At 38.5% G+C, this 21585-nt stretch overlaps 1 protein-coding gene across 3 annotated transcripts in view; it reads right to left on the bottom strand.

Moving 5' to 3' along the window:
- MSH3 (mutS homolog 3) overlaps window positions 1-21585 on the bottom strand; it is a 175038-nt gene that overhangs the window by 43407 nt on the left and 110046 nt on the right. For all 3 annotated transcript variants that reach the window (XM_043913511.1, XM_043913512.1, XM_043913513.1), the window contains exon 19: window positions 16286-16397. In XM_043913511.1, coding sequence (XP_043769446.1) covers window positions 16286-16397 — 112 coding nt within the window. The remainder of the gene's footprint in view (window positions 1-16285; window positions 16398-21585) is intronic.

Raw genomic sequence — 21585 nt, 5'->3', positions numbered from 1 at the left:
TGAAATGATGGCACTTACACAGATAGAAATGTTACTTTCCTTTGGATTTAAATTGCATGTTAAGTTAGTGAAAAATGGATAAGCAAATCTGGTACTTCCTATTATTTTCAAGAGGAATGACATTTTTCTTCTACACTTAACTACACAGAAACTGCTGTTGTTTAGAACGACATCTTCATGTACATGTTCCTTGAATACTTCATCTCTCCTTCAATACAGGATAGTAAAGCTTTTAATTTTTTGATTTCAGAGCCAACTGATATACAGAAATCAATTCTTTGTACTTAGCTTCTCCAAGCCTTTCTTTCTTCACCTGTAACATGGGAAGAAAGGCCTGGAGAAGCTGAGTACCTTGCCCAGTAACGCAGAGCTACTACAGTAGCTAACATCCTGGCAGATGTCTCAAAGGGAAGCTCCACTCAGTGACAAGAAATCACAGTCACTGCTAATTAGGAGGAGTGCTCCCCTAGCTCTGGGCCAGCATCCTTGGATTCCTCACTGGATAAACTACAGTGATGATCAATCAGTATCCATGAAGTCATGAGATGCAAAGAAGAGAAAAAAAAAGTTGTCTAATGTTAATTTCCAAGACTTGAATATCAGCTAATTTTCTGCAAAAACTGTCTTCTTCCTTGACAGGTACAGATATTGACATCCATCCTTTAAAAAGAATCATGGTAGAACTATTTATATAATAGTTACAGACTGATGAAAAGTTTGACAGTTTCAAAGTGTTTTATTCCCTGAAAACATCAATCAATGGCACATTATAGTAAGATGACTTCCCTGGTGGTCCAGTGGTAAAGAATCCACCTGCCAATACAGGGAAAATGGGTTTGATCCCTTGGTCCAGAAAGATCTCACATGCTGTGGAGCAACTAAGCCTGTGTGCCACAACTACTGAGCCCCACAACTATTGAGCCCGAGCCCAAGAGCCTGGTTACTCTGCAACAAGAGAAGGCATCACAATGAGAAGGACACGCACTGCAGTAGAGTGAAGCCCCTACTTGCCACAACTAGAGAAAGCTCACGCACAGCAATGAAGCCCCAGCACAACCAATAATTATAATAAATAATTTTTTTTAAATAGAATGTTACAGTAAGAGACTCCTTAGTGAAAGCTCCATCCAGGCAAGCTCTCAGCCAAATTCTTGTACTTTTAACTCCAGGTACATTTCAAACAGAAAGGGGGAGAATGAGGCTGGAGAATATAGGCTGCACGCTAAGATACCAAGATAAAAGTCCAGATCTTTCTGACATCTACATGCCTTCCAATTTACATCCCACTGAGAGCTAGCAGTTACTCAGCCCAACCCCTGCACTTTGTAGATGACGAAATCAAGACCCAGTGAGGACGGTGGCCTATCTGAGATGACAGCATACTTAACAGCAGAGTAGGATTTGAATTTACCTCTCCCATCAAGGTTAGGCATTTTCCCACTACACCCATGTACCAAAAAGTAGTATATGATGAGAATTTTTTTTTTTAAAGGAACAGAGAAAGTGCTAGAATAGAAAGAAATTATTTCTGGCCAGATGGGGAAGGCTTTAAGGAGGCAGTAGCATTTTGGGGGCCTTGAAGGCTGAGTAGTGCAATCAATGAAGATGAGTGAGAGACAGGAAAAGAAACAGGAACATTCTGTATCACAAAACAGTTTAAAAAGCGATTATCCTTGACACTCAAACTGTGAAGAGTTTTATGTTATTAATCTATAACAAAGGAGGCAAGAGTATACAAAGAAGATAGTCTCTTCAATAAGCGGTGCTGGGAAAACCGAATAGTTACATATAAAAGAATTAAATTAGAATATTCTCTAATACCACACACAAAAATGAACTCAAAATGGATGAAAGACCTAAATGTAAAACTGGATACTATAAAACTCTTAGAGGAGAATATAGGCAGAATACTTTCTGACATAAATCACAGCAAGATCTTTTCTGATCTACCTCCTAGAGTAACAAAAATAAAAACAAAAATAAACAAATGGGACCTAGTGAAACTTAAAGGCTTTTGCACAGCAAAGGAAACCATCGACAAAACAAAAAGAAAACCCACAGAATGGGAGAATATACTTGCAAAGTGACCAATAAGGGTTAATTTCCAAAATATACAAGCAGTTCATACAATTCAATAACAAAAAACAAACAACACAAGTGAAAAATGGGCAGAAGACCTAAATAGACATTCTCCAAAGAAGATATACAGATAGCCAACAGGCACATGAACAGATGGTCAAAACTGTTAGAGAAATACAAATCAAAACTATGAGGTACCACCTCACACCAGTCAGAATGGCCACCATAAAAAAGTCTACAGAAGACAAATGCTGGAGAGGTTATGGAGAAAAGGGAATCCTCCTACACTGTTGGTGGGAATGTGAACTGATACAGTCACTATGGGGAACAGTATGAAGGTTCCTTAAAAAACTAAAAATAGAACTACCATATGATCCAGCAATCCCAATCATGGCCAAGTATCTAGAGAAAATAATTCCAAAAGATACATGCACACCAATGTTCACTGCAGAACTATTTACGATAGCCAAGATGTGGAAGCGACCTAAATGTCCATCACTGGAGGAATGGATAAAGAAGATGTAGTATATATATATACAATGAAATGTTACTCCACCATAAAAAAGAACAAAATAACGCCATTTATAGCAATGTGAATGAACCCAGAGAGTCATACTGAGTGACGTAAGTCAGACAAAGACAAATATCATATGATATCATTTTTATGCGGAATCTAAAGAAATAGTACAAACGATCCTATTTATAAAACAGAAGTTGAGTCACAAATGTAGAAAACAAACGTGTCGTTACGGGGTAGGGGGGAGAGTGGGATAAACTGGAAGATCAGGACTGACATATACACACTCATACATAGAATAGATAACCTATTAAGAACCTAGTGCATAGCACGGGGAACTCTATTCAATACTATGAAATGACCTGTATGGGAATAGAATCTAAAAAAACATAGATACATATGTATGTATAACTGACTCACTTTGCTGAAGAGCAGAAATTAGTATAACACTATAAGTCAACTATACGCCAATAAAAAATTAATTAAAAAAAGAGTAAGAAAAAACATTGATTATTTTTTTTAAAAAGCAGTTATACAAAATGTCCTTCTTTAACTCACTGTTTCAGAATCAGGAAGAAAGGAGACAGAAGACAGAAGTGACAGAAAACAACATTCAAATGCCATTAATGTTTCCTTCAATCATTAACAATATATCTGATGATTATGTTATGTGAAAAACACATTTATAGTGATTCTCACTGAAAATAAACTAAAGACTGGCAGAAAAGACTTCGTACAACCAAAGCTTCAAGAAAGATCCATAAAGAGAATCTTCAAAAATGATACAAATGAACTTATTACAAAACAGGATAGACTCACAGACCCAGAAAACAAATTTATGGTTACCAAAGGGGAAGAGGTGGTGGGGATTAACAACGGCAGATAGTCAAACACACAGATATACACATATATCTATATACAGAGATGGATGTAAAAAAAAACTGTATCACTTTGCTGTACATGTGAAACACTGAAAATCAACTATACTTCAATAAAAAGAAAGATCACAAAGAATCAGGTAGGAAAAGAAGAACAGTCATCAGGTCAGGATCTAGGCCCCTGGGAAAGGCCACAGAAGAGAAAAGGGATCCTTCCTGGGGAGTGATCAGGTCAAGCCACATACTCGGAGCCCCAACCCTGGAGTACAATACCAGGAAGACAAGTCCCGTGAGCTCCTTAGAAAGCCAATGGGACAAACAGGAAGGCCTAAAGAAACCTAGCAACATAAATAAACCCCAAGGTAGCCACAAATCAAAACCCTACAATAAATAAACAAAAATTAGAGAAAGGAACACAAGCATAACACTAAATAAGAATCATCAAACCAAAGGTAGGTAAAATAATAAAAGAACAAACTACAAAACCAATCAGAAAGCAATTAACAAAACAGCAATGACAATAAGCACATGTGCGTGTGTGCTCAGTCGCATCAATAGTGTCTGACTCTTTGTGATTCTATGGACTGTAGCCCGTCAGGCTCCTCTGTCCATGGGATTCTCTAGGCAAGAGTATCACAGTGAGCTGTCATGCCCTCCTCCAGGGATCAAACTTGAGTCTTCTGTGTCTGCTGCGATGCAGGTGGATTCTTAACCCACTGAGTCACCTGGGAAGCCCTAGTAAGTATATACCTACCAATAATCGCTTTAAATGTCAATGAACTAAATGCTCCAGTCAAAACACATAGTGTGGCTAATGAGATTTTTAAAGTAAGGATTCATCTATTTGCTGCCTACAGAAGACTTGCTTCAGAGATAAAGAGACACACATTGAACGTGAGGGTGAGAAAGAGATATTTCACACAAATGAAAACAAGAGAGTGGAGGTAGCAATATTTATATCAGACTAAACAGACTGAAACAAGGTCTATAGTAACAAAAACAAAAAATGGGCATTATACAATGACAAAGAAATCAATATAAGAAGAAGCTATAACACTCATTAATATTTATGTACCTAATACAATACAGTGGTGTTGAAGAAGATGTTTCCCAGTCCCTTAGACTGCAGTCAATCCTAAAGGAAATCAACCCTGAATATTCATTGGAAGGACTGATGCTGAAGCTAAAACTCCAATACTTTGGCTACTTGATGCGAAGAACTGACTCACTGGAAAAGACCCTGATGCTGGTAAAGACTGAAGACGGGAGGAGAAGGGGATGACAGAGGATGAGATGGCTGGATGGCATTACCTACTCAATGGACATGAGTTTGAGCAAGCTCCGGGAGATGGTGGAGGAAAGATAAGACTGTCCTCTGGGCTGTGGGTTTCCCTTGGGTTACACAGATACACAGGGTTCCAGCACTTCCTGGGAATCTTCCTGCTTTGCATTTGACTGACTCTCCTCCTTAGAAATTTAGAAGGCACCAACTGTATCTTCCCCTTTCTCCTTCCCAATAAGTTTATATTATTTATATTTTTTTAAAAAATACAAACACCCACTACAATATTGTAAAGTAATTAGCCTCTAATAAAAATAAATGAAAAAAAATAAATAAATAAACACACACACCCCCACTTTTGGTTTCTATCAAAAAATCCATCCACTACATGAACAACAAGGATCTACTCTATAGCACATGGAACTCTGCTCAATGTTATGTGGCAGCCTGGATGGGAGGGGAGTTTGGAAGAGAATGGATACATGTATATGTATGGCTGAATTCCTTTGCTGTGGCCACCTAAAACCATCACAACATTTTGTTAATCAGCTACACCCCAATACAAAATAAAGTTTTAAAAAATTCATCCATTACAAAGTCATTTGGCTTAAAATGCAAAAACTCCTGAGATCGGCAACGGGACCACACCTATCAATAATTACCTTAAATGTAAATGGGTTGAATGCCCCAACCAAAAGACAAAGATTGGCTGAATGGATACAAAAACAAGACCCCCATATATGCTGTCTACAAGAGACCCACCTCAAAACAAGAGACACATACAGACTAAAAGTGAAGGGCTGGAAAAAAATATTTCATGCAAATGGAGACCAAAAGAAAGCAGGAGTCGCAATACTCATATCAGATAAAATAGACTTTCAAATAAAAGCTGTGAAAAGAGACAAAGAAGGACACTACATAATGATCAAAGGATCAATCCAAGAAGAAGATATAACAATTATAAATATATATGCACCCAACATAGGAGCACCGCAATATGTACGGCAAACACTAACGAGTATGAAAGAGGAAATTAATAGTAACACAATAATAGTGGGAGACTTTAATACCCCACTCACAACTATGGATAGATCAACTAAACAGAAAATTAACAAGGAAACACACAAAAAAAAACCAAGGAAACACAAACTTTAAATGACACAATGGACCAGCTAGACCTAATTGATATCTATAGGACATTTCACCCCAAAACAATCAACTTCACCTTTTTCTCAAGTGCACACGGAACCTTCTCCAGAATAGATCACATCCTGGGCCATAAATCTAGTCTTGGAAAATTCAAAAAAATTGAAATCATTCCAGTCATCTTTTCGGACCACAGTGCAGTAAGATTAGATCTCAATTACAGGAAAAAAATTGTTAAAAATTCAAACACCTGGAGGCTAAATAACACGCTTCTGAATAACCAACAAATCATAGAAGAAATCAAAAAAGAAATCAAAATATGTATAGAAATGAATGAAAATGAAAACACAACAACCCAAAACCTATGGGACACTGTAAAAGCAGTGCTAAGGGGAAGGTTCATAGCATTACAGGCTTACATCAAGAAACAAGAAAAAAGCCAAATAAATAACCTAACTCTACACCTAAAGCAATTAGAGAAGGAAGAAATGAAGAACCCCAGGGTTAGCAGAAGGAAAGAAATCTTAAAAATTAAGGCAGAAATAAATGCAATAGAAACTAAAGAGACCATAGCAAAAATCAACAAAGCTAAAAGCTGGTTTTTTGAAAAAATAAACAAAATTGACAAACCATTAGCAAGACTCATTAAGAAACAAAGAGAAAAAAAAAAAAAAAAAAAGAAACAAAGAGAGAAGAACCAAATTAACAAAATTAGAAATGAAAATGGAGAGATCACAACAGACAACACTGAAATACAAAGGATCATAAGAGACTACTACCAGCAGCTCTATGCCAATAAAATGGACAACTTGGATGAAATGGACAAATTCTTAGAAAAGTATAACTTTCCAAAACTGAACCAGGAAGAAATAGAAGATCTTAACAGACCCATCACAGGCAAGGAAATCGAAACTGTAATCAAAAATCTTCCAGCAAACAAAAGCCCAGGACCAGATGGCTTCACAGCTGAATTCTACCAAAAATTTAGAGAAGAGCTAACACCTACCTTACTCAAACTCTTCCAGAAAATTGCAGAAGAAGGTAAACTTCCAAACTCATTCTATGAGGCCACCATCACCCTAATTCCAAAACCAGACAAAGATGCCACAAAAAAAGAAAACTACAGGCCAATATCACTGATGAACATAGATGCAAAAATCCTTAACAAAATTCTAGCAAACAGAATCCAACAACATATTAAAAAAATCATACACCACGACCAAGTGGGCTTTATCCCAGGAATGCAAGGATTCTTCAATATCCGCAAATCAATCAATGTAATACACCACATTAACAAATTGAAAGATAAAAACCATATGATTATCTCAATAGATGCAGAGAAAGCCTTTGACAAAATTCAACACTCATTTATGATTAAAACTCTCCAAAAAGCAGGAATAGAAGGAACATACCTCAACATAATAAAAGCTATATATGACAAACCCACAGCAAGCATCACCCTCAATGGTGAAAAATTGAAAGCATTTCCCCTGAAATCAGGAACAAGACAAGGGTGCCCACTCTCACCACTACTGTTCAACATAGTGTTGGAAATTTTGGCCACAGCAATCAGAGCAGAAAAAGAAGTAAAAGGAATCCAGATAGGAAAAGAAGAAGTGAAACTCTCACTGTTTGCAGATGACATGATCCTCTACATAGAAAACCCTAAAGACTCTACCAGAAAATTACTAGAACTAATCAATGAATATAGTAAAGTTGCAGGATATAAAATTAACACACAGAAATCCCTTGCATTCCTATATACTAACAATGAAAAAACAGAAAGAGAAATTAAGGAAACAATACCATTCACCATTGCAACAAAAAGAATAAAATACTTAGGAGTATATCTACCTAAAGAAACAAAAGACCTATACATAGAAAACTATAAAACACTGATGAAAGAAATCAAAGAGGACACAAACAGATGGAGAAACATACCGTGTTCATGGATTGGAAGAATCAATATTGTCAAAATGGCTATTCTACCCAAAGCAATCTATAGATTCAATGCAATCCCTATCAAGCTACCAACGGTATTTTTCACAGAACTAGACCAAAGAATTTCACAATTTGTATGGAAATACAAAAAACCTCGAATAGCCAAAATAATCTTGAGAAAGAAGAATGGAACTGGAGGAATCAACCTGCCTGACTTCAGACTCTACTACAAAGCCACAGTCATCAAGACAGTGTGGTACTGGCACAAAGACAGAAATATAGACCAATGGAACAGAATAGAAAGCCCAGAGATAAATCCACGAACCTATGGACACCTTATCTTTGACAAAGGAGGCAAGGATATACAATGGAAAAAAGACAACCTCTTTAACAAGTGGTGCTGGGAAAACTGGTCAACCACTTGCAAAAGAATGAAACTAGAACACTTTCTAACACCATACACAAAAATAAACTCAAAATGGATTAAAGATCTAAATGTAAGACCAGAAACTATAAAACTCCTAGAGGAGAACATAGGCAAAACACTCTCCGACATAAATCACAGCAAGATCCTCTATGACCCACCTCCCAGAATATTGGAAATAAAAGCAAAACTAAACAAATGGGATCTAATGAAACTTAAAAGCTTTTGCACTACAAAAGAAACTATAAGTAAGGTGAAAAGACAGCCGTCAGATTGGGAGAAAATAATAGCAAATGAAGAAACAGACAAAGGATTAATCTCAAAAATATACAAGCAACTCCTGCAGCTCAATTCCAGAAAAATAAATGACCCAATCAAAAAATGGGCCAGAGAACTAAACAGACATTTCTCCAAAGAAGACATACAGATGGCTAACAAACACATGAAAAGGTGCTCAACATCACTCATTATTAGAGAAATGCAAATCAAAGCCACAATGAGGTACCATTACACACCAGTCAGGATGGCTGCTATCCAAAAGTCTACAAGCAATAAATGCTGGAGAGGCTGTGGAGAAAAGGGAACCCTCTTACACTGTTGGTGGGAATGCAAACTAGTACAGCCACTATGGAAAACAGTGTGGAGATTCCTTAAAAAACTGGAAATAGAACTGCCATATGACCCAGCAATCCCACTTCTGGGCATACACACTGAGGAAACCAGATCTGAAAGAGACACATGCACCACAATGTTCATCGCAGCACTGTTTATAATAGCCAGGACATGGAAGCAACCTAGATGCCCATCAGCAGATGAATGGATAAGGAAGCTGTGGTACATATACACCATGGAATTTTACTCAGCCGTCAAAAAGAATTCATTTGAACCAGTCCTAATGAGATGGATGAAACTGGAGCCCCTTATACAGAGTGAAGTAAGCCAGAAAGATAAAGAACATTACAGCATACTAACACATATATGTGGAATTTAGAAAGATGGTAACGATAACCCTATATGCAAAACAGAAAAAGAGACACAGAAATACAGAACAGACTTTTGAACTCTGTGGGAGAAGGTGAGGGTGGGATGTTTCAAAAGAACAGCATGTATACTATCTATGGTGAAACAGATCACCAGCCCAGGTGGGATGCATGAGACAAGTGCTCGGGCCTGGTACACTGGGAAGACCCAGAGGAATCGGGTGGAGAGGGAGATGGGAGGGGGGATCGGGATGGGGAATAAGTGTAAATCTATGGCTGATTCATATCAATGTATGACAAAACCCACTGAAATGTTGTGAAGTAATTAGCCTCCAACTAATAAAAAAATTAAAAAAAAAAAAAAAAACAACTCCTGAGATCACAGTAGGTTATGGTGGAGTTTCCCAGGCAGTACTGAGAGAGGCTGGGGTCTGGGATCTGGGATACTTTGCTGTAGTGCTTGCACCTGGACAAATATCTCTTTGAGTGCTGTATTTTGTTAAATACAAAGAAACTATAAGGGACCATTAATAACTGCTTGCAAATACAAATTATGGACAATAACGTACAAAGAGACCAAAAATCCAACTGCCACTTCTGAAGGCCAGGAGCAAAACAAGGGTACTGCGCATGCCTCCTGCATACAACACCAACAAAGGGGTGGGCAAACCACCTAAGCTCCCCCTCTGGCCTGACCCTGGACACACCCCTACACTCACCCCATATAAGGAACCAGCTCAGCTCCCTTGAGCAAGCAAGGGAAACTTGCTTTTTATCACTGTCCACTGCTGCTGCAGGGGCTCCAATAAAGCCATGCCTGGCCTCTTAACAATTTCTATTGATTAAGGAGCCCAAGAACCCTGGTCGGTAGCAGTATGTCTTCGCATACTGCATCTTGGACTGCCTCAAAGGTTACAGGTGTTCTAAAACATTGACCTTCAAAGTGGCAGGTGGGGCTGGCTCAGTCAGAGCCCTTGGGCCAACCTCATTTTGCTCTGAGCAACCTTTTCCTCCAGTGTACCAGCACTGTAATCATTTTCTTGGTGTGCTGTGAAGTGAAAAGCACTGGCTTGCCTTAGAATACATGTTTTGGGAAACAGGTCCTGACTGACTTTAGAAACCCCCAGCAAGTCGATTCCCCTTTCTGGGCCTTGGTTTACTCACAAGTATGAAGAAGTGGTCACACCAAATGATCCCTAATATCCCCTCTAGTTCTTCAGTATAATGACTGTATGAATTGTGAACTCCTAATATGATATCCTGAAAAATAACATTTCGTGAAGGAAAAAAAGCACACATTTAAAGTAAGACTTGGCGACTGCTCAAGACTTCAAAGCTAATCCTTTTTTATTTAACAAATCTGATTGGATGCCTGCTATGTGCCAGAGAACTGCGACTGACAGTATGTTACAACTAAAGAGAAGCAAAGCCCCTGTTCTCTTTAAGCTTATAAGCCACTGGCAACCACAAACCCAAAAAAAGGCAATTACAATTTAGTGGGATAAAGACTAAACGAGGGAGAAGTATAGAGTGTTGCGGGCATGCGACAGGGGGGACCCATCCCAGCTTTGGGAGGGAAGCCTTAGTCAGGCTGTGACACCAAGACCACAGTTAAAGAACAAGCAGGAGCTGGAGGGTGGATGGCGAGCGACGTGGGTGTGTGGGAGGTGGGTGTGGACGGTGTAGGGGAAGATGACATTCTAGGCTGAGGGAAGACCATCTGCCAAGTCCTAGAGGAGCAGTAGCTTGGGAGCTGTACGGCTGGAATTTTCAGCATTAATTCAAATGAGGGAGTGATATGACAGGTTAGGAAAAGCCCTGTGGCTGCAGAGTGGAGAATAAACTGGAGGTGGGCAGATCCAGTGGCTGCTAAATCTACAATTACTCAAGATTATGTAAGGAGTCGGGGAAGGGAACCCAGAAAAGAGGGTTTAAAAGTGTATTCCTTTTGATTATGCTTGCAGAAGTCAAACAAGGTTTCCTAGAAGATGCAGCAGAGCGAGGTCTTAAAGGCTAAAAAGAAATATACAACAGCACCTTTAAAAAAATTTTTTTGTATTTTTATTTTTTTGATGTTCAGATGAAACAATAACTAAATGCTAAACATTAGGTAGGGATATATTTAAAAGATACTTGAAAAGTTCTCTTCGTTTAAACCCGCTTTCAGTGACATGACTCCTCTCATGTCAATGCTTGAGAAGGCTTTTCCTCAGCCTTCTTTAGTGTTTGCTTATACAACCTCCCTGAGAGACAGACCCAGAATCTAAGCTCCCTGAACACGCATCACGGTCACTGTCAAATCCCTAACTTCATCTCAGCCCTCTCTCTCGGCTTTTATATCCACCTTCATTTTGGGATCTCCACCAAATGTCCCGCAAGTACCCCACACTTCCTTTCTATTTGATTCTTTGCTAATATTTGATTCTTTCCTCCAGGAAACTCAATACAGCAGTTTAAAAAAATGTTAGTTTGTTTATTGACCATTTGGATATCCTCTACTTTGATACACCTGTTCAAGTCTGTTGCAATTTTTTCTACTGGATAGCCCATTAGGTCCCTCATAGCCTTTATAAGTACTCTATTGGTGTTAATTTAATTGGATCAATTTCACACCAGATTAGAGATATTATATCTCTTCTTTGTAAGCCTAAATTCAAGCACAATATTGACACAAAGTAATTGTGTTAAAATCTATAAGAATAAAATATTCATAAAACAATGCTAGCAAAAAATTTGTAAATCAATGCAAGATTGTGAAATGTGAAAAAAATGAGTATTCTTCAGTTATACACATACACATATATTATTTTTCAGATTATTTTCCATTATAGGTTATTACAAGATACTGACTATAGCTCCCTGTGCTATACGGCAAACCTTTGTTCAGTGTTGGGTATCTAAAAAAATAAGTATTCTTAAAACTGGCTGAGGAAAAGTGGGCAGTAACTTGGCTTGTTTAGAAACATTATAATGAGTTCATATAATACAGATCCAGAAAAGCACACTCATAATTACATGTACAAAAGACTATTTCTTAAAATTATATGTCTGTCAAAAGCAATAATGCCACCTGACTTTCAGGAAATTATTTTCAGAGTATATTTTATAATTAACACCTATAAAATATTTAAAATTGAGTTTTACACAGTAAGTTCTTCTTCAACACTATCCCTATATAGAAATTTATACCCTGCAAAAAAGACTGTACTTCGCCATAGCAACAGTTCTATATCAACTCCTACTCAAGTTAGAAAAAGCATATGTAAAAGAAATGAATATTCTGGAATATTCTGAAGTGCTTGCTGGAATAAATCGCTCCATTTATTTTGTAAAAATTTAAATACAAGAGTTCAACGTTTCTTTAAAACATCCCTGTCATTAGGCTAATTTAGTTTCTCAAATTTTGCTGTTTTAAATAGTGTAATAAATTACTTAAAAGAAAGGAGGGGAATGAAAAGGAAACAAAAATAAAAATTCAGTGTCAAGAATAACATACTTGAGATCAAGCTGACTGGTGTTTACGGGGATGGGAATAATAATAGGAAATGATGTTTCAAGTGATTTATAAGTAAACCAAGGTACTAAGTGGAACAGCTGTATTATTTTCTCAAGAAAAGCTACACCTTACTAGTATCATGGACACTAAAAAAGGAATTCTTATGTTCACAGAGACTTCCTATAAAACACAATAAATACATTAGTGTCTGTTAACTTGGTTTGATATATCAAGCAACTTACAAATTCTCTAAGGAGAATAAACATGTTTACAGACATCAGAGATCTGGTTATGTACTACTCCAAGTTTTTGTATGATACTGCCAGCTAAAAATTGCCACCTTCCATCTGCCTCTATAAGGACTAAATCATAAACCACTGCAGCTGCTGTTCTCCAACACACCCTGAAAGGAGTTCAGGGTGGAGATCAGGAATCAGGTACTCTGGGCTTTGGGAAAAACTGGCAGACCAGGCCTTTAGATAGTTAGCTTATTTGCCGGAAAAGATTTTGAGCCCAATTCTTACATCTCCTCATATCTAGAAAAGCACTAAAATCATTAATGGTGACATCTGCTCCTTGTGACTAGCATAAGCATCTGCCAAAATGTGTGCTTGGCTGCACATACCCCACTTCACTAAAATCATACATAACAATGGCCTTCCCCCATGTCTCTGGAGCAGTTCCTCGGAGCTATCTGAAACGCTGTCTCCTGGGCTATAGTCCTCATTTTGCCCCACATAAAACTTAATGCACAGCTCTCACATGGTGCTTTTTTTTCTATCAGCAATATCAAAAATGTATTATTAAACTAGATATAATTCAAAGTATTTCCTTTTACTTGCCCCACCCTTGTGGTCAATCAAATTTAGCAGGATCACATCTCTGTCACCCTTGCTCACAGCCCAAGATGGAATATTCTGTGATATTCCCAACTGCCTTGGCTCTTCTGGGTTTCCTTTGATCTAATTTCCAACTGATTCCCTACATTTCAATTTTCTCACTGTCCTCTGAAAAATCCCCCAGGACTTCTATGTTTCTAACCTCCTTACTTAACTTTTCCTTCACACATTGACTTGAGCTGAAAGCTGGCTGTTACTCCCCTGTGGTTCTCTCATTTTAAGGATGAGCTTTTTGCCACATCCTATCATTTGTATCTCAGGGTTCAAAGGTTCTCCCATATCTGTTTCTTTAGAGCCTTACCATCTCTACTTGTCTTCACCACAGGCATCTACATCTACCTCCAGCTCATCAAGTCTCCATCTCTTGGAATCTCTGACACCTGGACCACCTTCACATTCCACTACAAATCAAGTTGTTTGGACAATTTCAACACGCCTATGGATGCCTCTTTCTCAAAAGCTGTTCCTCCATCTCCTCATCTCCAAAGACCTCCTCCACTTCTGCTACTCACCATCCATGGCCATCCCTGGGCAAAGACCTCCTGTACTTCTGCTCACCTTCCATGGCCATCCCTGGGATCTTTCCATCACCCAGCACACTGCCTCTGGAATCTGGAATTCAGGAGCCTCATTCTCCAATACAACCTCCCTCACTTAGCGACTCCTTCCATGCTAATTCTTTCATCTCATCACCAGATAATTTCACTGTGTTGACAGAGACTCCCTCCTTGATCAAATGCTAGTCAGGCTCCTCTGAGCCCACTCCATCCCAACCTTGGCCTGTAACAGCTGCAACCCTCTCGGCACAAATGATTTCATTCCCTCCCCACTAAGAGACCAGAACAAAAGCCAGCATATAGTTCTACTTAACAGCTCAAGGCCACAATCTTGGGATGATCCCAGTCCCCATTAAAGTCCCTGCTTACAAAAGCACAACACTGCCAGGAAAGAATTTGTATTTGTTCCAGCCAAAACCTAGTGAAAGATAGACATCAAACTACTTTTTGAGCAGTTACTTCATAAATCCTGTGGTTATAAATCCTTTCTCTAACCCCTTCAAGAGGTAAGTCTTCCACCACTTAGAACTGCATGTGGAGCCTCTCTGAGATGCAAAGATCCATGGAGTAACTCTCACTGTCCTTCTCAGTCCCCACGGGAGGGGATCAGCAACAGCTGCAGTTATGAAACCCAGAAGGGTTTCACATTAACCAACCCCTTTTCTCAATTTTTCTGTTTCCACTTCCTTGAAACTGCCCAGGCCCAGCCCTCCTTCCTACTTGCTCATTCTTACTTTAAGACACCTAGTCATCTCTGAAAGGGCGGCAGAGGAGGTGGTTAGATGGCAACACCGACTCAACGGACATGAATTTGAGCAAACTCTGGGACACAGTGGAGGACAGAGGAGCCTGGTGTGCTACAGTCCATGGGGTGGCAAAGAGTCGGACACGAGTTAGTGACTGAACAAACAAAAATATTTCTGCACAAACTGTACTCAGTTCAAGCTAGACTCTTTTTCCAACGCAACAATATTACTGAGTAAAATTACCCTTATCACTTGAATTAGTGCATGGCTCTGTTTATCATGGACAAGGTAACTCGGTGTAACAAACATACACACACAAGTTCACTTTTTTCTGCAGGCTTCAACACTCTTTTGCTAGCATTCTCAATCCTTTAGGAAAAATAAAAAAATAAAAACTTTTAAACTCCTTAACACGGCTTTAAACAAGTTGGCCTCTTCCTTATTTCTGACACTTTTTCTTTATATTCTATGCCCCAACCTTATGCGACATCTTTCAGTTCTCTGAACCCACTGGCGCTGCCCCAGACTCTACCATCCTGGCTCCTGCCCTGGAATACTCGTCTCCATTTCCCTGGTCTGCACTGACTCACCCTCTCTTCAGTCAATATCTCATCCCTGGGAAAGCTTCCAAAACACTCTAACACTGGGTGACGTCAATCTGCTACATGCTCTGTGACACCCAGTCTCCTGAATCCTGGCCTGACCGAGTCACATTGTAATAATCTGTCTTCTCTGCTAGACCACAAGCTCTCTAGAGGCAGGCAATACTTCTGTCTTGCTTTCTACTGTCTGTCCTAATACTCTGTTTCACTACCTGGTGCTAGATAGGTACTCAGTAAGTATGTGTGAGTTGAATAAATACTGTAAATCATGAATGTTCTACAAGGGAACCCTAGCCCATACAACAAAAATTCTTTTTTTTCTTAATGACAAAAATTCTTATCACTGAAATCAGCTGAAGCATCTGTGATCCTTTCACAAAACATCTGAAAACAGACCATGAGATAGCCTATACACCAACAGGAATTTGCAAAATCATGGTGTGATTCCTCTCCATTAGCATCTGTGGGCATTTAAAAATATAAAATATTTTTGCTGGGTTACCAAGAATAACTAATTAAGGCTAATCTTTTAGTTGCTAAATTGTTCCCTCTATGGATAATCTTTCATTGGAAATAGCACTGACTCCATATATGGTGTTGAATATAAAACTACGGTCATGGGTTAGTTGACTTAAAGCCAAAGGTAAAACTTGGGTAAATTTTTAAAACATCAAGGTCAAAAAGTTCAAGGTCAAAGTTATCACCTTCAGCCTATTTTTGACACGATGCGGTACTTACTGACAAATCGGTACTGTTGGGAACAAACTGGTCCTGCTCTCCCAGGAGCACGTCAATCACAGGGTGCCGGCCATTCTTTATTAGGATTTTCCTTTCTTCTTGTAGAGTTGGTCTGCGAGAAGAAGCATGTCTCAATTGACAAGGCAAAGGAAAGAGACTTTTTAAAATATCTCAAAAAGCATGAAGATTTTTCTGGACAGTCTGTCAGACACATAACCAAACCTTAAACATGGACTTTAAGAACATATGCTCAGGACAAGGCTGAGTATAAAAGTTTAAACTCACATGTAGAATCAGAACTGGAAAGACAATTATGACAATTACAGTGCTCTGAAGCACAAACTTTAGAAAACTGAGATCTCCCTTATAAGATCCTTTTTCTTTTTTTCTTTTTCTACTACTCTCTAAGATATATTCATTAAAAAAAAAAAAGAATTAGTTCAGATTATTGCTACTTAAATCATTTTAAGCAATAAACAAAATTTTAAAAATCATGCAAAATTATTTATAGATTATTACATTAATATAAATTGTATGTTGGACCTGGGGACAGAATGACCTAAAAGTTTCACATTCTGTTTAATTAAAACATCTTTCTATGGTCTTTAGTATCTTTTACTTTTTTTTGATATAAAAAATGTTTATTTGCCTTGTTTGTTTTTTAAGGTTTTATATTTCTGTTTTTACTGATAACTTCATCGATTTATCCAAGCTCTTGTGACCATCAGCCTTCTCTCAGTCTCCTCCCCAGAGGGTTCCTCTGAGAGCAGTTTGGTGTCTACCTCTCCCAATGTTCTTCTATGCATTTAAGTCTCCATAAACTCAGTGTATCACTTTCTGATTTCTTCTTAAAAAATAAACAAACAACAACAAAAACCAAGAATCACTGTAATTTATCATTCCACAACTACTTTTTTCTCCCCTTAATAGTCCTTGATACAGACTTCACCATTTACCATGTGGGTCCAATGGACTCTGTCATTTTATTTCTTTAAAACTTTCTAAGTCATTTTATAAGTATTATGTAGAATTGAGAAAAAAATAATAGTGAGGGGAAAATGTCATGACAATGAATAAGAATCCAAACATAGCAAATTTCAAATGTTTATTCCATATTTTCCAGGTTTTTAAAGCACATATAGGGCTTCCCTGGTGGTTCAGTGGTAAGGAATCTGCCTGCCAGTGCAGGAGACCCAGGTTCAAACTCTGGGTCAGGAAGATCCCCTGAAGAAGGAAATGACAACCCCATTCCAGCATTCTTGCATGGGAAATCCCACGGACAGAGGTGCCTGGCAGGCTACAATCCATGGGGTCGGACAGAGGTGCCTGGCAGGCTACAATCCATGGGGTCGCAGAAGAGTTGGACACAACTTAGTGACTAAACAACATACCTGGAATGGGCAACACACTATGAATCTAAATAACAGTTCATCAGCTGTCATGCAGGCACATGGACGATATTCACTTATAAATACTAAGTCTAAAGTTCAATACATTTCTAATAGGTTCTAGCTTATCCTTATTTCTGGTTCTTCTCCCATTTGTGATGAAAATGCATTGTTTGAAGAACTTTTTGAAATCTTTTAAAGTTCATAATTTTGTTAAAGAGAAGATAGCTATCTTCTTTGCTTCATAATTACAAAACATTTTCATACCTGTATTTATAAAGACAATTAGAATAATCAAGCAAATGAGTACTTTTATTTTATATCATCTATTTTCTTTCACTCTCCTGCTTTAGCACCTATCCCCAAGCAAACAGCATCAAAATTTTAGGACACAAATATCATAAAAGAATACTCTCATATGTGTTTTTAGCAAATCACAATGGTTCCAATTCTTGTCACTAAGTACTGCATGATGGGTGCATCTTTTGGAATAACAAACTGGATAAGAATACTCCATTTCACTTTGCCCTCACAAATATATTATCCACACATACCTAAGATATATTATCTGCACACTCATAATCTGAGATTTTGTTTTATACAAGAAATTTCACTACCATCATTAGTATCTGCTGCTGCTGCTAAGTCACTCAGTTGTGTCCGCCTCTGTGTGACCCCATCGATGGCAGTCCATCAGGCTCCACCATCCCTGGGATTCTCCAGGCAAGAACACTAGAGTGGGTTGCCATTTCCTTCTCCAATGCATGAAGGTGAAAAGTGAAAGTGAAGTCACTCAGTCGTGTCCAACTCTTCACAACCCCATGGACTACAGCCTACCAGGCTCTTCCATCCATGGGATTTTCCAGGCAAGAGAACTGGAGTGGGGTGCCATTGCCTTCTCCTATCATTAGTATCGAGAGCACTGCTATCCTTCTCTTCAAATTCATGTTGTGAATAATCTAATAATGAAATAAAATGTCTCTTGTCAGTTTTTTTCTTTTTGCTATTATGAGTGAAAAGAGAAAAATTCTGAATTCTCAACTGTATTCACTCCAAGTCAGAAACAAACTAAAACAGTGGCATCGCCAGTTTACTTTTATATCTTCTTGAAAGATGATGTAACTGTTTGGCAAATACAATGAGCAAAATGAAGAATGATATGACAGTGACTTCTATCTCATTTCTGTATTTCCAGCTTCCTTCTTATTTTAGATTTTTACAGCATGTTGGGAAATACTGATAAAACAGTAATGAAATGATTCCTAGGATGATGCAATAGTAAGGCATTCCAGACAAAAGCAAGATAAAAATTATTAAAGATCTCAAAATACATTTTAGAGTTATAAAAGGGTCCAGTGGGCCCATCTGGTGAGTATAAGACTGAATAAATTTTATTCTCCTTTAAAAAAAAAGAAAAGTAAATTTTCTCTTTGTTCTTTGCAAGACCTTTAAAAAACTCAAAAGCTGAAAAATAGGTCCAGTGAATCCTGATGGTATGGAATACTGAAGATGAAGGATTATTCCTTGGAGGCATTCTTTCGAAGCTGCTGAATAGCAAGTTAGCTATCTCCACTATGGAACATTCAGACAATCTAGACTTTCAATATTATAAACAATGCTCCAATGAACAAACATATATACACATACATGTGCATATTTTCAAGTGTTCCTCTAAGCCAGAGGAAATGATTGAAGTGGAATTTCCAAATCATAGGACATGCATCTTTTTAAATGCATGTTAAAATTAAAATAGCTTTCAATTAAAACTCAGGCCCATCAACTTGGTGATGCCATTCAACCATCTCATCTTCTGTCATCCCCTTCTCCTCCTGCCTTCAGTCTTTCCCAGCATCAGGGTCTTTTCCAATGAGTCAGTTCTTCGCATCAGGTGGCCAAACTCTGGAGTTTCAGCTTCAACATCAGTCATTACAATGAATATTCAAGACTGATCTCCTTCAGGATGGACTGGTTGGATCTCCCTGCAGTCCAAGTCACTCTCAAGAGTCTTCTCCAACACCACAGTTCAAAAGCATCAGTTCTTCAGTGCTCAGCTTTCTTTATAGTCAAACTCTCAAATCCAACTCACACATACATGACTACTGGAAAAACCATACCTCTGACTAGACAGACTCCTATTGGCAAAGTAATGTCTCTGCTTTTTAATACACTGTCTAGGTTGGTCATAACTTTTCTTCCAAGAAGCAAGGGTCTTTTAATTTCATGGCTGCAGTCACCATCTACAGTGAATTTGGAGCCCAGAAAAATAAAATCTGTCACTGCTTCCATTGTTTCCCCATCTATTTGCCATGAAGTGATGGGATGAGATGCCATGATCTTGGTTTTCTGAATGCTGAGTTTTAAGACACTTTTTCACCCTCCTCTTTCACTTTCATCAAAAGGCTCTTCAGTTCTTCTTCACTTTCTGCCATAAGGGTGGTGTCATCTGCATATCTGAGGTTATTGATACTTTTCCCCACAATCTTGATTCCACCTTGTGCTTCATCCAGCCCAGTATATCACATGATGAACTCTGCATGTGAGTTAAATAAGCAGGTGACAACATACAGCCTTGACGTACTCCTTTCCTGATTTGGAACCAATCTGTTGTTCCATGTAGGGTTCTAACTGTTGCTTCTTGATCTGCATATAGGTTTCTCAAGAGGCAGGTCAGGTGGTCTGGTATTCCCATCTCTTTCAGAATTTTCCACAGTTTGTTGTGATCCACACAAAGGCTTTGGCCTAGTCAATAAAGCAGAAGTAGATGTTTTTCTGCAACTCTCTTGCTTTTTCGATGATCCAACAGATGTTGGCAATTTGATCTCTGGTTCCTCTGCCTTTTCTAAATCCAGCTTGAACATCTTCAAGTTCATGGTTCACGTACTGCTGAAGCCTGGCTTGGAGAATTTTCAGCATTACTTTGCTAGTGTGTGAGATGAGTGCAATTGTGTGATAGTTTGAACATTCTTTGGCATTGCCTTTCTTTGGGACTGGAAGGAAAACTGACCTTTTCCAGTCCTGTGGCCACTGCTGAGTTTTCCAAATTTGCTGGCATATTGAGTGCAACACTTTCACAGCATCATCTTTTAGGATTTGAAATAGCTCAATTGGAATCCCATCACCTCCACTAGCTTTGTTCATAGTGATGCTTCCTAAGGCCCACTTGACTTCGCATTGCAGGATGTCTGGCTCTACGTGAGTGATCACACCATCGTGATTATCTGGGTCGTGGAGATCTTTTTTGTACAGTTCTTCTGCGTATTCTTGCCACCTCTTCTTAATATCTTCTGCTTCTGTTAGGTCCATGCCATTTCTGTCCTTTACTGTGCCCATCTTTGCATGAAATGTCCCCTTGGTATCTCTAATTCTCTTGAAGAGATCTCTAGTCTTTCCCATTCTATTGTTTTCCTCTATTTCTTTGCATTGATCACCGAGGAAGGCTTTCTTATTTCTCCTTTCTATTTTTAGAACTCTGCATTCAAATGGGTATATCTTCCCTTTTCTCCTTTGCCCTTAGCTTCTCTTCTTTTCTCAGCTATTTGTAAGGCCTCCTCAGACAACCATTTTGCCTTTTTGCATTTCTTTTCTTGGGGATGGTCTTGATCACTGCCTCCTGTACAACATCATGAACCTCCATCCACAGTTCTTCAGGCACTCTATCAGATCTAATCCCTTGAATCTATTTGTCACTTCCACTGTGTAATCATAGAAAGAAAGAAAGAGAAGTTGCTCAGTCGTGTCTGACTCTTTGCAACCCCATGGACTGTAGCCTACCAGGCTTCTACGTCCATGGGATTTTCCAGGCAAGAGTACTGGGGGTCTGATTTAGGTCATACCTGAGTGGTCTAGTGGTTTTCCCTGCTTTCTTCAATTTAAGTCTGAACTTTGCAATAAGGAGTTCATGATCTGAGCCAC

This window comes from Cervus elaphus, chromosome 9 (assembly GCF_910594005.1).
Source record: "Cervus elaphus chromosome 9, mCerEla1.1, whole genome shotgun sequence".
Lineage (NCBI taxonomy): Eukaryota > Metazoa > Chordata > Mammalia > Artiodactyla > Cervidae > Cervus > Cervus elaphus.
The sequence above is the reverse complement of the archived record's forward strand: the minus strand, read 5'-3'. Positions and strand labels throughout refer to the sequence as shown.